The sequence below is a fragment of the Ixodes scapularis genome, unplaced genomic scaffold (genome assembly GCF_016920785.2).
Source record: "Ixodes scapularis isolate PalLabHiFi unplaced genomic scaffold, ASM1692078v2 PGA_scaffold2__306_contigs__length_199485367, whole genome shotgun sequence".
NCBI lineage: Eukaryota > Metazoa > Arthropoda > Arachnida > Ixodida > Ixodidae > Ixodes > Ixodes scapularis.
The window spans coordinates 138,524,737-138,540,216 of NW_024609857.1; the positions used below are offsets into that span (position 1 = coordinate 138,524,737).

Sequence of the window (15,480 nt, forward strand, 5' to 3'; positions counted from 1 at the left end):
ACATAAAATGTCGCAATTCTATGACCTCGACACGTGCTAATGTTAGATTCTAGCTCGAACCTTGCATACTTTACATGGCCAATGGCATGTGGCGTTCGAGCTGGAGTGAAAGTATAAATAAAGAAACAGGGTATAAACGTGCCGCAGCTTTTCCGTCGGTTTGAAAACAAATCCAGTGCAACCCGTTCCTAAAATCTAAAAGAATTTCCACCTGGTTCAATTGTAAGGCATCTCTGCAACTCGAATCATGGCACTCGTTTTCTTCACCATTGCTGCACTCGTAAGCTTGAATTTCTGCAGTGGAAGTCAGTCCTGGCCTGAGCTCAATCCGGAACTTCAACAGTATCAGGACTTGTCAAAGGTCAGTATGCGTGGTACGCAGTCTAGCGGCTCTAAGGTTTTGTAATGGACTTGAATCGGTTCCTCTGAAAAAAACACTGATGCGTTTTAAAAAAGAGAAAAAGAAATGTATATTGTAGCAACATGCTATTGCTGCATTTTTTTTTTCCGTTTTGGTAAGACACTGAATAAAATCGGGAAAATCATTTCACTAGACTATAAACGCATGCCTAAGATTATAGAAAAGAAACGTGCATGGTATACTCGTCGAAGAGTTTAGGAATACGCAGGGCAACAGCAAGAACGTTCGCCCTAAAAACCTGTGCAATGAAAGGACACTCTGCCTAGCTTTATGCACGATTCGTTCTTTCTTTTTCTCTATGCGTTGTTTTTAGAAAATTATTTGATTAAAAATGTACCCCTTTATAATTCACACCCCAAATACACGATATGCGTCTCATATTTAGGGTGACCAAACGTGCAGCCCCGTTTTAGAGACACATTTTTGCTGTCCCGTTGCGAAATGAGTGCTAATTGAGTAAAAGTAAGTCTATAAGAACCATTATCATAAAAGTGACCATTTTATAAATATGTAGTAAAGATATAGTAAATTTAGAGCTATTTCTCTGGTTTCATCTGAAGTCCTGTTCGCGCAGGACTTGAGATGGAAGTTCGGGGCCTTTTCATTTTAGTAGTTGCCTCACCGGCGGATAGAGAGTGCTGACGCCCTCGGCGCCATAAGGTTGCTTCAATTTGGTTGGTTTGGGTTTCAGCGTGAACTCGGCTATGTTGCTGTTTTACATTGCTTTTGCTTATTTTCTGGTACGATTATTTTTCTTGTAGCACACAACCGATGAAACAGTGGTATTGAGCCAGTTTGAGATCTACGACGTGTATTTTAGCCTAAATGAAAGGCTTTTTTACTAACTCCTTTGGCGTATCTGATTATGGTCGGTTGCAAAACGCCAGACAGGTGTACAGGGAAGATTACCACCGACTACGGCCGTGCTTGATGACACCAGTTTCTAGATAAACAAACTAATGAAGAGACTAACACGTGGATGTAGGGCAGCATATCCACAGTTTGATTAGCAATGTGCTGAATTGGCCAGAACAGTTGAACTCGCGAGTTTACTACTCACTGTTTGGTTTTCGTGGGCACCCAACATTTAGTGAACTTCGCAGACTAAAAGCGTATCGTGTGATTACGCAGATATTGATATAAACAAGTAGTAGCATCACGACCTCTTTTTTTTTTCATTCAGTACTCGCGCATGTTTTGACAGGCCGAGTGGGAAATTTCTTAAATTATCTACCCTGCTAAAGCACGCATAAGCAGCTTTTCGCGATATTAGCCCTAGGAAATAAATTATTTTTATATGAACATTTGGTTACCCAAGATATGATATAAGTGACAGGCCCGTCGAATTAAATCTGGCATTTTTCTTCCGTAAAATTGGCAAAATAAATTTAAAGGGCGCAGGAGGAAAAATACCTCGGAAAGTTTGGCTGAATTCGAGCGCTAGGCACCTCTTCACGGACTTGTGTGAACAAATATTTATTTGTTTGAACAGATTCGCTTTGTAAATTTCGGCGTCGCCAGCCACCAATAGTAAAGCTCTATTCGCCATCGACAATCCTGGACTCAAGTAATCGTTATGCACGGCTGTTTTCTTTCTTTCGGCGTAAATTATTGCGGACTCCAGATACAGGCAAAAAATAAAACAACGTACGCCCCCCCCCCCCCCAAAAAAAAAAGCGTCGTCAATATTGCGCATGCGCCGAACCTAAACCGCGTTTTAAATTTGCAAAAAAGAAACGATGTTATTTCTTTGTGCACGCTATTCTAAAAGTCGCTACTGTTAAGTGTCTGTGGCAGTTTCTTACGTGGGAAGTCCCAACCTTTGTGTTAAGATTAATTAAGTGAATGGCACTGGTTCTCTGAATATAATAAATAAATCACTTAAATGACTGTCGAAATGGGAGCAAGCACGGTATACAATTTTTTAAACTTCATAAGTGAACTGACACACCGAATTTTTACGTCGCAAAAAAGGTTGAGAACCTCAAACACATGCACGTGTGATATTATGAACAAACAAATCGCCTGATGTATGTATCATTATTTTAGCCTCAGATAAAATGCAAGTTAAACGTTCGTTGTCTGTCTCCTCCGCGAATATCCTAACATAATCAAAAGCAACTGTTTACGATCTATTATGACTACAAAAAACGATGCCTTCAGGAGATACAGATAGTCTCCTTGCGCTGACTATTCTTGACGCCTTCCGATCCTAAATGCACGATATAAATATATACGCTTCTTACTGAGAATGTTCCGGCACAATAAGTAAACAAACCTCAGTTGTCACAAGGACCTTTGAACCCTCGTGATGTTTTAGTCGTCGAGTAGACGTATCGGACTACAGTTTCTGAAGCAAGACAAAAAATCGCGGTGTAACGCGACGAAAAACACGAATACAACGCATCCGCCAAGGCGTGGAGACTACTTTCATAAAGCCCTACATGCAACACGGCGCGCGTTGCACTCTGGGAACTAGTTGGCCAGCCAGGGAGGAGGGTGGCATGGTTTCGGTTTCGATCGACACGTCGACAAGAGATTATATACAAAGCGTGGACTATTAACGACCGTTATCTCATGTTTTCTGGTCCCGAGAGCGTCATTTGTGGTCTCTAAACTAACCTAAATGGCCAGACCTCGAAGCTTCAGACAAGCCCGAGACGTATAGCTTGTCTTAACTCATGCTTGTTGTATTTCTGTACTTGAGCCTTTCTGTTAGCGTTCCAATCGAGGTATGTGGACAAGCCAGTGCTGGGAATCTCGACGCTGCGAAGCTGGGGGATCTTGCTAGTGTACGAATCAACAAGATCTAGCAACCAGTAAGTATGCATACACCTAGCTCGCGCCTTTACATTAGTGTTGTTGATCAGGAAGTTTGTTTGTTTCGTGCGTCCATAGACAAAATATCACTTTTTGCAATTACTGTTTTTCTTAATACGCCTGAGTACGCGAGGTAAAACTCGGAGGCGCCATTGAAAAGCTCAATTTTAACACACTTCTTATCTCTTATCTGTACTGACCCGCAGCACTGCACGAAGTAAGGTCCCCACCCGCTTGCATTCCACTAATGTTCAACATGGCGTATGCGCATAAAGTTATCCTGCAATCATATAGGCACATTCGCACATACAGACCGTTTTTAGAAAGCGAAAGTCGAGCACTTGTGTGAAGAATGTCGCACCGTTCGCCGGGAGTGCGCCGGATGGGCATGAAACCCTATGCGGTGCGCCAAACGAACGAAATAATTCAAAACACGTTTGACGGTTGCTAATGGCCATAATATTTGTTATGTGTTTGCTTTCTTCCTCCCTGAGTATGTCGAGATAATTTCAGACACACCGTTCAGGCACAGATCTTGGGCGTCAGTAAAAGCTAGTCCAAAAAGGCTTAGCGAGGAGTAGGGGACGCTTGTTAGGGCCCCCGTCGTAGCTAGCCGATCTCAGCGTTTGCGAAAACTTAATCTTCTATCAGCATAAAATTTGAGTGGGAGATATATGATGACACGAGGAAGACATCATAGTAACTTTTGTGCAGTAGTGAGGTCGAATTTCTTGCGTTTCCTTAAAAGTTAATGCGTCAACGCTGGGCCCAACTTTGATACTCCTGTGAGAATGCGGCTTGCTTTTTGCCCAATGAAGTAACAAGAAGCGGACGTTTGGCAAACAAAATAGGTGAAAGGCTCCAGATGAACAAATTTCAGTTCTAGTTCACTGGTACTAGACGGGATTATTGAAATTGAACTCAAAGATGCACTCGTGGGGTGAGGTGACTAAGCCACGTATTACTACGTTTGCATACGCACTCATAATATCCGGTGTTTCGGGAACCAAGAAAAGTGCCCCGGTCTTCGTTTTGTATCGCTCGAGAATGAGTGTATTGTACGTTCGAGAAAAGTCAGATAATCGAAAACGCAAGCAGCGCGTTCGGTCGCGGCGTGAGAGCATGAGATGAAGCTGCTCAGTCGAAACCGAAACTGAGCGGCCAACTAGTTCCCAGAATGCACTGCGTGGTATTTTGCCGCGATGGGGCGCGTCGGTTTTGGAAGAAGTCCATTGAAGCAACCTAATGACTGCCGCGTCACGTGATTCCAACATGGCAGCGCCCATGCGGAGGAGGATGAAAAGGTCTTATTCGGCATGCTTCGGTTTTGTTTAAAAATTAAGAAACGTGCTTGAGTATTTAGCAAAACGAAACACTTGGGAATTTCAGTTCACTGACAAAATGCACAGTGAACTGAATAGTAGTATGGCTTGCTGTTTCGCCCGGCCCCTCTCCCCGACCCTTTCCCCCGATGTCCCATTTTCCACGCTGTATACATAATGGTCACCCAACTTATTTTCGAATAAATGCCTAAAACCTGAAGGGTTCGTAGGGTTAGAGAAATGTAGCTAGCCAAAATATTAATTAGGGTAAGATATAGATTTTATCATAGTTTCAGAATAAAGAATAAACCTGAATACAAATGACAAAAGAAAATAAAGATACATATATTTTAAATGTGCGACAAGAGAAAGAAAAAGAAATGAAAGACGTTTACAATTCCCTGTAATGCCTAACTAGAGCGCAGCTCTTGAACAAGAGGAGGGGAGGGTACGGAAAAGAGAGTATTTTCTCCTTTTCCTCCGTACCCCCTCCTCGTTTCCCAATTTTCCTCCCGCTCTCCTCCTCGCTCATCCTCTCCTTCTCCTCCTCCGCTCCTCTTCCTCCTCCCTTCCCCCTCCTTCTCCTCCTTCAGTCTTCTCCCCTACTTCTGCCATCTTTCTCTCTTCCTCCTCCTCCCCCCTCCGCCTCCTTCCTTCCTCCTCCTCCCCTCCTCCATTTTTCTTCTCTCCTTCTCATCTCCTTCTCTCTTCCTTCTCCTCCCTCTTCTTTTCTCCTTCCTCGTAACGTCACTCGTGACCTTCGTGACGTCACTGGTGACTCTCGTCGCCGCCTCGTGAAGGTCACTATGAAAGTCGTGACCTTCGTCGTGACCTTCACGAGTGACCATCGTGACGTCACTCGTGACCCGCGTGACTCCTCGCGTGACGTCCTTGGGACCCTAGTGACCCTCGTGACGTCACACTGACGTCTCGTGTAACATCATTATGGGAAACGTCCCATGATGCAAAGCGCGGTTGCGCCGACGGCGATGGCGACGCCGCTCAAGCCGGAAACAGGAGCCCAACAGCTGGGCTCTATGCAAGACAGCCAGCAAATCGTAGAGGAAAATCTAAACTATTGAATATAGTGGCACGTCATATCATTGTAACTTTGTTTTACATTCGTTTTAGAGTGTAGCTCTTAGGCGCCCGTCTGCGGCTTGAGCGGAGTTGCCGTCGCCGTCGGTGTCGCCGTCGGCATAACCTCGCGTTGTATTATGGGACGTTTCCCATAATGACGTCACACGATGCCTAAATTTGGCGGAAAATTTTTGCGCTAAATTTAGGAGGAAATTTTGTTCGCTAAATTTAGCAGGAAAACTACTCCGCCAAATTTACCGCAAAATATAGCGGAGAAATTTTTCCGACAAATTTAGAGAGCAATTTTTTTCGCTAAATTTAGTGCGGAAATTTCCCCGACAAGTTTACCGGTGAAATTTTTCCGCAAAGTTAGCGGAGAAATTTCCCCGCTAAATTTAGCGGGTGAATTTACCGGAAAGTTGTCCCACAATTTCATGATAAATTACCCTCCGTACCATTCCTTCCCCTCCGAACCCTTTCCTCTTCCTCCTCAAGAGCTGCGCCCTAATTTGGCATTGCAGAGAATTGTAAACGTCTTTCATTTTTTGGAGACTCACAGTATTGACTTCACCAATGGGTTAAAAAAACACTTATTGAGTCTCTCAGAACGTCTTTACCAGCAGAAAAATAACTTCAGTAGAAAAACGAGCCCAGAAAGCTTTACACGCGCACATCATTATAAAATTTGTTGCACATTCGAACATATCAGATGAAATTAGCTGCCTCGCAACGCTTGAAGAGTTCAAGCTTGGCCACAAGTGACTTTTTTTTTTAAATATGCGCAGTTATTACTTGTTTTTCTTTTTTCTGAGCATAGGTAGGTGTTTGCCTATATTGATACCAATGTCTTCCTCTCGATTTAATTCATTACAACCAGTGCTACCCACTTCCGGTGACTTGGTACGTGATCTTCAGAAACTTTGAGTCAGACCCAGTCTTCGGCGGCACAGCGAAATGCGTCAGGTTCACCGAAACGGGGCCACCAGAGGATGGCGCCTACCCAGTTCTCATAGAATACGGGAACCAATCTACGTAAGTGGAACCAAGTTCTGGCAGTATGTATTCAATGTTTTTAAATAGTAGGAACGCGGTACGTCTTCCATTTTTATGCTGCGTAGAGCACAAACACGTATTCAGTTTTTGCGATGTCTTTCAGGCCATACTTATGCCATGTTTCGGATATGTGTCAGCCCCGACGTTTATTCGAACATACATTGAAAGATTCCTTGGATACTTCCCTGCTGGCACAATTTATTGTGCCAAATCGTGGTCTTCGTTTGGCAATAAGGGCCCTGAATGCTCCGAAAATTCAAGGTGTAACCTAAATCTATATTTGTTAGGAATGGCCTGGCTATTTCTGCCCTAAATCGCCCTAGAAGTTTTAGATTTAGGCTTCACCACTACATGGTTCTTTGGTTGACATCTGGCTTCTTTGGGCCTCGATTCACGAGAAAATGCTAAGCTAGACTTTATTTCTGATTGTTAGGTTTTCACCTTTAAATTTTAGGCCTAAATTGCGAAACAAGAATCGGGCTTCAGACGCCGGTTGTTTGGTTGATATGGAATATTTTCGGCTCCTGTGGACTGGCACTTGGGGAATTTATGTGGTAAACTAGAAAAAAGGCCATAGAAAGGCCAAAGTACATTACTTTGACACTAACCATCGCCTTGGAGCAAAACCTTAATAGGTCCAAGTTAGGCCCCTGGAATTGCTAAATTTGGTCCAAGCTAGGCGTTTCCCTAGCATGCTGCCTGGTGTTAATTCCTACTTGGTTTCGAACCAATCGAGGGGCCAGGCCATTCTGTTGTTCTTTATTATTTACTTGTTTATCAATACTGCGAACTCATTTACATTCAAGCAGGAGTGAACATAGGAACGTAAAGGACACCGAGAAAACATCAAGAACACTAATACATTAAAATATCACCTAAAAGACATCACGGACCTCATGTAACAACATGCACTAGAAGTGCGAACTCTAAGTTTGCAATAAATGCTTCGATGCTGGTACTTTGAGCTTATATTTTGACCAATGAATTCATCCAGCTATTTTTCAGAAAAAAAAAGAAGCTAAACTTTAAGGGGAAAATCTTGATTGTCTCATTGAGCGAAGAAGCGTCGTATAAGCCGATATAAATACAATTGACGGGCACGCCTTGCTCAATGGGCGACCCTACTTGTCCCATTAAATCGGCGTCGTCCTTGAGGTCGTTTTAGAAGTCGTTTTAAACCTCGAGGACGATCTCACTCGTCACATTACGTGAGAAACAAGCGGCGGTGGCTGCGGCGTTGTTCCCGAAAGATGGCCATAAAATACGCCATCACGCGTCATCACCGTGATGTCATCAAGCGTCATCATACGTCATTAGCTTGTTGTCACCACCGCAGCGCCGTGTGGAAAAGGTGCATTTCGGACTTCATCTGTGCTCGTTGTGTGCCTCGTGCTATGGACTGTGAGGCGACCACGCCTACATCTAGGGCGGCTGCCGCAGGCAAACGTGGCTGTCCACGCAAATACGCCACAGCCTCCTTAAAGGGACACTGACAGGGTATTTATGCTCACCGAGGTTTTTAGTTTTATATGACATATGAGAGCCCAACTACCTGTTATGTACGCACGAATTGGTCGGAGCCAACGATAACGTTTTACTGTTTATTTGTTAACATCACTTTTGGCTAGGCGGGAAACCCGGTGGTCCTCCGGGCAGCACAGCCTTGTTGAACGCCCTCAAATTCCCGGCATACAGGCGGCGGCGCCACCAGTCAGTGGCGAGTACACAACATCTCCCCCTTTCAGTCATAGCCATAACGGCACGGTGGTCGCAAGGGCCTTCCAGATCGAGAGGTTGGTCCGGACCTTGACTGCTGGAGTGATGCTGGCTGGCTGGCTGGGCAGTCAGGGAGCTCGGGCGAACAGGGCAAGCTGCTGAGAGAGATGAGGTCCTCCTCAATGTTGCATCGTCGACGATCGATGACGAGGAACTTGGCATTGCGGCGAATTATGCCCTGGTCAGTGCCAATCCAGTAGGAACGAGGTGTTTCCGCTTTGTTGAGCACTGTCCCTGCACGCTTCAGATCGGTGATCCTTACAGCATGTCGCCTGTCGTAGTTGATCGCTTGGCGTTTTCGAGCCTTGTGCTCAAAGTCTTCGACTTGATGATGATCTGGAACAGAAGGCCTCAACAGCTCCGCTGATATTGGCACATGTGTCCGCAATCTCCGGCCAAACAACAATTCGGCAGGGCTGAAGCCGTTCTCTAAAGGTGTTGCCCGGTACGCCAAGAGTGCTCTGTAGGGATCAGATGACTTTGTCAGTTTAGTCTTCGCAATCTTGACTGCGGCCTCGGCACAGCCATTGCTCTGGGCATGTTTGGGACTTGAGGTGACATGCTTGAAACCCCAGTTTCTTGCGAAGCACAGAAATTCAGAGCGAAACTGTGGTCCATTGTCCGTCACAACTGTCTCGGGGATCCCATGCCTTGCGAAGATTGACTTCGACTTGAAAATGACGGTCTCTGGTCTTTGATTTTCAAGCAATGATATCTCGATGTAGCGGGAGTAGTAGTCCGTCACAACCAGGTAGCACCTCCCATTAGCATAAAAAAGGTCCATGGCTACTCTTTGCCATGGTCGGTCAGGGAAGGGAGTTGGCATGAGTGACTGGTTCCGAGGTTGCCTCTGCTTCATACAACTGACACATTTCTCCACAGTGTCAGCAATGTCTTTTGATAGACCAGGCCACCAACAGGATTGCTGGGCTCGTCTTGTGCACTTGATGATGCCTTCGTGACCATCATGGAGAGAACTTAGCACTGAGGATCTCAGTGGAACAGGTATCAGGTATCGTTGCCCTCTCATGAGGATTCCCTCATGCAACGTTAGTTCGTTCTTGAACTGCCAGTAAGGCAAGCACTCCTGGTGCACTTGTTTTTTCGTCTTCGGCCAAGTTGTTTGAACATAGTTCTTCAGAGCTCTGCAAACAGAGTCTTGGTCTTGTGCATCTGCAAGGCTCTGCAGACATACGTCTGGGACACTCACATGCCGAATGAGGGCTTGCTCAAAGTCGGCGACTTCCTCTGCGAGGCGCGAGCTGTCCTGTCCCTGCAGTGGTTGACGAGACAAGGCATCAGCAACAACCAAGTCCCTGCCGGGCACATGTTGCATGCTGTAGTCATAGCGCATCATCCTGAGACGCAGCCGTTGTAGCCTTGGCGTAAGATCATCCACTGGCTTCCGTGTGAAGAGGGGAATGAGTGGCTTATGGTCAGTTTCAATGTGGAACCTTAGACCGATGAGATAGTCCTTGAACTTCTCACATGCCCACGTAACGCCAAGGGCCTCTTTCTCTATCTGAGAATATCCCCTCTCTGCCTCTGTCAGAGTTTTCGATGCATATGCGACGGCTCGCAGGCTTTTGTCCTCTTGGCGCTGCATCAGGACCGCTCCCAGGCCAAAACTTGAGGCATCAGCAGACACGATTGTCTCCTTTGTTGGACAGTAGAGTGCGAGCACTGGTTGTGATGTAAGGCAATTCTTTACATCTTCAAAAGCATGTTGCTGCGTGCTGCCCCAGCTGAATGGAACATCCTTGTGAAGCAGATCTCTCAGGGGTCCTGTCTTGACCGCCAGGTTCGGTATGAACCGCGCGATGAAATTCACCATTCCTAGGAACCTCTTGAGTTCTGTGACGTTTGTTGGAGGTGGCATGTCTACGATGGTCGCTATCTTTTCCTTGTCTGTGGTGACACCGTCTTTGTTGATCACATGTCCCAGAAACTTGACTGTTTCCTGGGCGAACACGCACTTTTCACGGTTAAGCGTGATCCCTTTTTCCTTCAGTCTGCCTAAGACTTCACGCAGGCGACTGTCGTGCTCTTCCCTGGTCTTGGCCCACACCAGAATATCCTCGATATGACATGCCACACCGTCAAGTCCTTCCAAGAGTTCATGAGTCATTCTTTGAAAATTCTCAGGAGCACAGGAGATGCCGAAAGGGAGGCGGTTAAACTTGAACCGACCAAATGGAGTGATGAAAGTGGTGAGCAGTGTTGACTCAGGGTGCAGTTTCACTTGATAAAAGCCAGAGTAAGCATCCAAACGGGAGAAGTACTTAGCTTGTCCCAAAGTAGCCAGAATTGGCTCCACACTTGGAATCGGATGATACTCTCTCTGCACACTCTTGTTCAACATGGTGTAGTCCACACAGATGCGTATGTCACCATCCTTTTTCGGTACTACCACGATTGGCGAGCACCAATCTGTTGGCTCACTGACAGTGGTGATCACTCCTTCGTTTTCCATCTTTCAGAGTTGACGCCCCACAGCTTTCAAGAGTGGAACTGGGATGCGTCGCGGTGATGTGACTGCCACAGGCTCTACCGGCGACTTCAGCTTGATTTTGCAAGTGTAGGGGGCTTCTCCCAAACCTTGGAACACCTCTGGGAACTCGTTGATTGGGTCGAGACATGGCTCTGCTCCGGCTCTACTCACTCGGCACAGGATACCGAAGCGTTCGATGAGGTCCAAGCCCAGAAGAGGCTCGTCCAGGTCCTTTGTGACGTAGAGGTTCGCCACGGTACTTTTCCCATTGTATACTACTGTTGCTTGCATCACCCCCACGATGTCCAGTCGCTGCTTCGCTGGTCCAAGAAGGAGCATGTCGGGTTTCTGGAGTGTTATCCCCTTGTCCAGCTTTGCCAGTAAACCTGTTGGAATCACGGTAACGTCCGCTCCTGTGTCTAGGCGGAACTCGACGTTGTGACCGCCTACGACGACGGTGACTTTCCACGGCTTTTTCTTCTGCCCAGTGTTGACCGTTCCTGCGAAAAAGAAGTCTGCCTCCGTCGACGTGCTTTCATTCAGCTTGGCGACTTGCCGGAGTCGCTTGGCTTTACAGACTGATGCAAAATGGCCTTGCTTTCCGCACTTGTTGCATCGAGCTTTGGCTGCAGGACATTGCTGCCTCGGGTGCTTGACTGCATTCCCACACCAAAAACATGACTGGGTTGCGTGTGGCTGATCCACCGAAGGCTTTTGTGGACATTTTGGGTGAAACTTCTTAGCCCTCTGTTGTGGGGCCTGCAGCCTGTCCACATGTGCTGTCTCAGCGGGCGCTGTCTCGGTAGAATGCTTGAGGGTCTCTTGTTGCCGGCCAACAGTTTCCGTTTGCTTCGTTAGCAACACCGCTCGCTCCAAAGTGAGCTCGCTTTCCATCTGTAGCTTAGTGGAGAGTCTTTTGTCTCTCACACCGACGACGAAGCGATCCCTGAGAAGCTCATCCTTGAGGTTGCCGTAGTCGCACGTCTCCACCAGCGCGTACAGCGCCGTGATGAAATCCGCTGCTGCTTCTCCCTCACGCTGTGAGCGGCTATTGAACACTGCGCGCTCGTACACGACGTTCTTTTTCACAATGAAAAAGTTCTCGAATGCCGCGACAACATCGGGATAGGATTCCGTCTTGTCCGCAGGGATGGGGAGGGAGGCGAAAATCTCCTCTGCCTTGGGTCCCATGAGGTAAACGAACGAGTTTACCTGCTCGGCTTGGGTCTTCCCTTGTAGGCCCGAGGCGGTGCGGAAACGCTCCCATCGTCTCTTCCAGGTCGTCCAGTGCTCAGGTACGAACGTGAACGGCTCCGGTGCTGAAAGGTGGTATGGCGGTGGTGGCTGCGGCGGCGGTTGAGAGGCTTGTGAAGACGCGTTCATTGTTCCGACCTGTAGGCCTAACGGTGATCCGTTGAGTTGACAGCGAGTGGCAACGCCGAACGTTCGATGCTCGTGTGCCTGCCGAGCGTCTTGCCTAGCGGCGCGTGAAGCTGAACTTAGCTTCTGACACCATGTTATGTACGCACGAATTGGTCGGAGCCGACGATAACGTTTTACTGTTTATTTGTTAACATCACTTTTGGCTAGGCGGGAAACCCGGTGGTCCTCCGGGCAGCACAGCCTTGTTGAACGCCCTCAAATTCCCGGCATACAGGCGGCGGCGCCACCAGTCAGTGGCGAGTACACAACACTACCCAGAACAGAATTTCCGGCTCGAAATTCGGTTTCTTTCCGCCCGAAAACCGCCGATCAAGAACTGGCCGGTTCGAGTCTCGCTCACTCTCTTTTTCGCGGTCACGGGCCGTTTTCTAAGGTATCGATGCGACCACCAAATTTAATCGAAGTCGTGGGTCACTGAAGGCACACACTCAATATTAAAAATAGAAAAAAATATGAAACCCATTTTTTGTGGCTTCTAAAAAGCTGTAAATACGTTGATTGGAAAAAAAAGTTCCACAGACAACCGGAAGCATTCTGTGCGTTCGTCGTTTCGCGTATCGTGGGACTCGCGGGGCCGGCGATGGCAGCGGACGACGGGCGTGGGGCCTCTATTTCAGAACTGTCGTTCGCGGTACCGGCCAGAGCCGTATATGTAGAGAGTTTGGCCATTCGTTGGGAAGTATAGGAGACAAATGAAGCGGCACCATTGGCCGAAAGCGGGCTGGGCGTGTTCCAGGGCGTCTTCAGAAATTCGAATGTGACCAACCAGAAGCCGGAATTAATACCCTGGCGGTGGTCGCGAGAAACAAACCTGATAACTGCATTGGAGTAACTCTCGATGGCTGAAAATATGGTACACGTGATGTTTCAATCATACTCATCTAAAATGATGGTGGAAGAGTGCGACTAGCGGAAAGATCGACATAATCCTTACGCCAAACGCCGAGCGCCGGGAATCTGCCGTCAGAGCGGTCACACTCTGTCCGCGCAAAACAGAGTTGAGCGGCGCATTCGTTTCTTACATCTTTCTGCATGATCATAATGAAACAACACGTGCACCCTATTTTCAACCACAAAAAGTTACTACACTTCACTCTTACGCACTTATTAAAACCATATACGAACAGAGACCTTCGATGATCGATCGGCTCAGAACTGTTTCTCGCTACCACCGCTAGGGGATTCATTTCGGCTTCTGGTTGGTCAAGAGAGCATGCCAAGCCCTCTTTCCGAGTCTGCCGCACGCCCTGGCTCTGCCCGCGCCTCCCATTGACCAAACTCTCTACATATACGGCTCTGGTACCGGCGAATTCTGTCTACCGTTAAAAGAGAAATTTGGGACTGATCAAAAGAATTGGTATTCATCCCGCACGACACGCCCGGCCACCAAGCCGATTTGCACGAAGACGTCGCCGAGCCGTCGCTCCCTTCTCGTGGCTGAAGACATCGCTCGCGTAAACGTCAAGCACGACGTGTCTACTTCGAGTTCAATATGCACGCGTACGATTTCTTTACTAGGTGCGAATGTCCCCAAAGCGTGGTGCTTCCCGACTTCGACCCGGGAGTGCTTTTGCTAGAAAAAAATCGACAGCAAACTTTCCAACTTACAGTTTGCCGGCTGAATTATTACTAAGGAAAGAGATCCACAAGAAAAACGTCATGCGCACCGTCTGCGAAGCGACCGCGGAGGGACACCAGCCCCTTGCTGTGATGCAGCTCGACCTCCGCCAGGCGTTCGACAGGGTATCCCACAAGTTTCTCCTGGCGGCGCTGGATCACTTCGGCGTGGGGGAGAGGCTGCGAGAGTGGATAGCCTTGTGCTATCGCAAAATCGGCACGCGGCTGCTCATCAACGGAGTCAAGGGTGCGCGCATCCCTATACGAAGATCGGTCCGGCAGGGGTGCCCCCTTTCGCCAATCCTTTTCGCCTTGCAACTTGAACCACTATGCCGCGCCATCAGTGAAGACCAGAGCATCAGGGGACTGCAACTGGGAGACGGGAAGGACGTCAGCGTCTTGGCATTCGCAGACGACGTGGCCTTCATCTGCTCGTCAAAGAAACAGGTGGAGGCCGTCCTGCAGCACGTGGACGTCTACACCGCCGCATCGGGCGCGGAGATTAACCCAGAGAAGTCGATGGGCGCTTGGCTTGGGTGTTGGGCCACAACTCCCCCAAGATTCGCAGGGATAGGCTGGAGCACCTCGATCGGAAACTACCTTGGCGCCCCTATCGACCCAGGGCAATCGGCGACGGCAGTGTGGAAAAGGGCCGCCAACTCCATGGTTGCGAAGCTATCGCCGTGGCAGCCTAGATATATATCCGTCTTCAACCGCGTCCAGGTCTGCAACACCGTGACTTACCCGGCCGTGTTCTACAAGGCTCAGGCCGTCTGCTGCCCGGGGGTGACGGCCAAGAAGATCCACAGAAGCTGGGCCACTTTCGTTTGGAGGTCGCCATGGGAGCGGACGCGACGCGACAACCTCTTCCTACACCAGGAAAGCGGAGGCCTCGGCCTAGTTAACATCGTCATCAAGCTTAACGTGCAGCGGTTCCTTCTATTTCGGGACGCAAAGGAGCCAACGCTCCTGAGCGCGCTGCACCACCTCGGTTTCCCTTACCTGGGGAGGTGGATGGTCAGCACGTGTGGACGTACGGTGAAAGCGGCGGCATTACGCTTTTACAGCGAAATCGCAGAGGCCATACAGTTCTTCTTGGCCTTGTTTTCTTGGGATTACTTAACAACCGTCACTAAGAGGAAACTATACTGGGACACGGTTGCAGCAACTTTCCCGCCACCTCTGTACAGGCCGCCACCAGTTCCCGACGGAGCGGCGCGTCTCTTCAGGTTCGTGCGACGCCTCCCCACTCCCACGGCGACAAAGGACTTCTTCGTCCGTATGCACATGGAGGTGCTCCCCGTCAAGTCGTGGCTGCATGGGAAGGGAGTCTTCGTGCCCTGGTCTCTCAACTGCGACCTCTGCGGGAACACCGAGACCATCCAGCACGTCCTTGTCGAGTGCTCGAACGCCTACTTGTTCTGGGACGAGATGAGGACGTGCTTCCGCCTTAGGTC

The 15,480-nt window shown here is 48.4% G+C and overlaps 1 protein-coding gene across 1 annotated transcript in view; it reads left to right on the top strand.

Annotated features, from left to right (window-relative positions):
* The first annotated feature begins 247 nt into the window (after positions 1–247).
* Positions 248–15,480, top strand: part of LOC115331055 — a 37,711-nt gene continuing 22,478 nt past the window's right edge. The window contains exons 1-2 of the mRNA XM_029993116.2: positions 248–361; positions 6,521–6,675. Of these exons, the coding sequence (XP_029848976.2) occupies positions 248–361; positions 6,521–6,675 (269 nt within the window). The remainder of the gene's footprint in view (positions 362–6,520; positions 6,676–15,480) is intronic.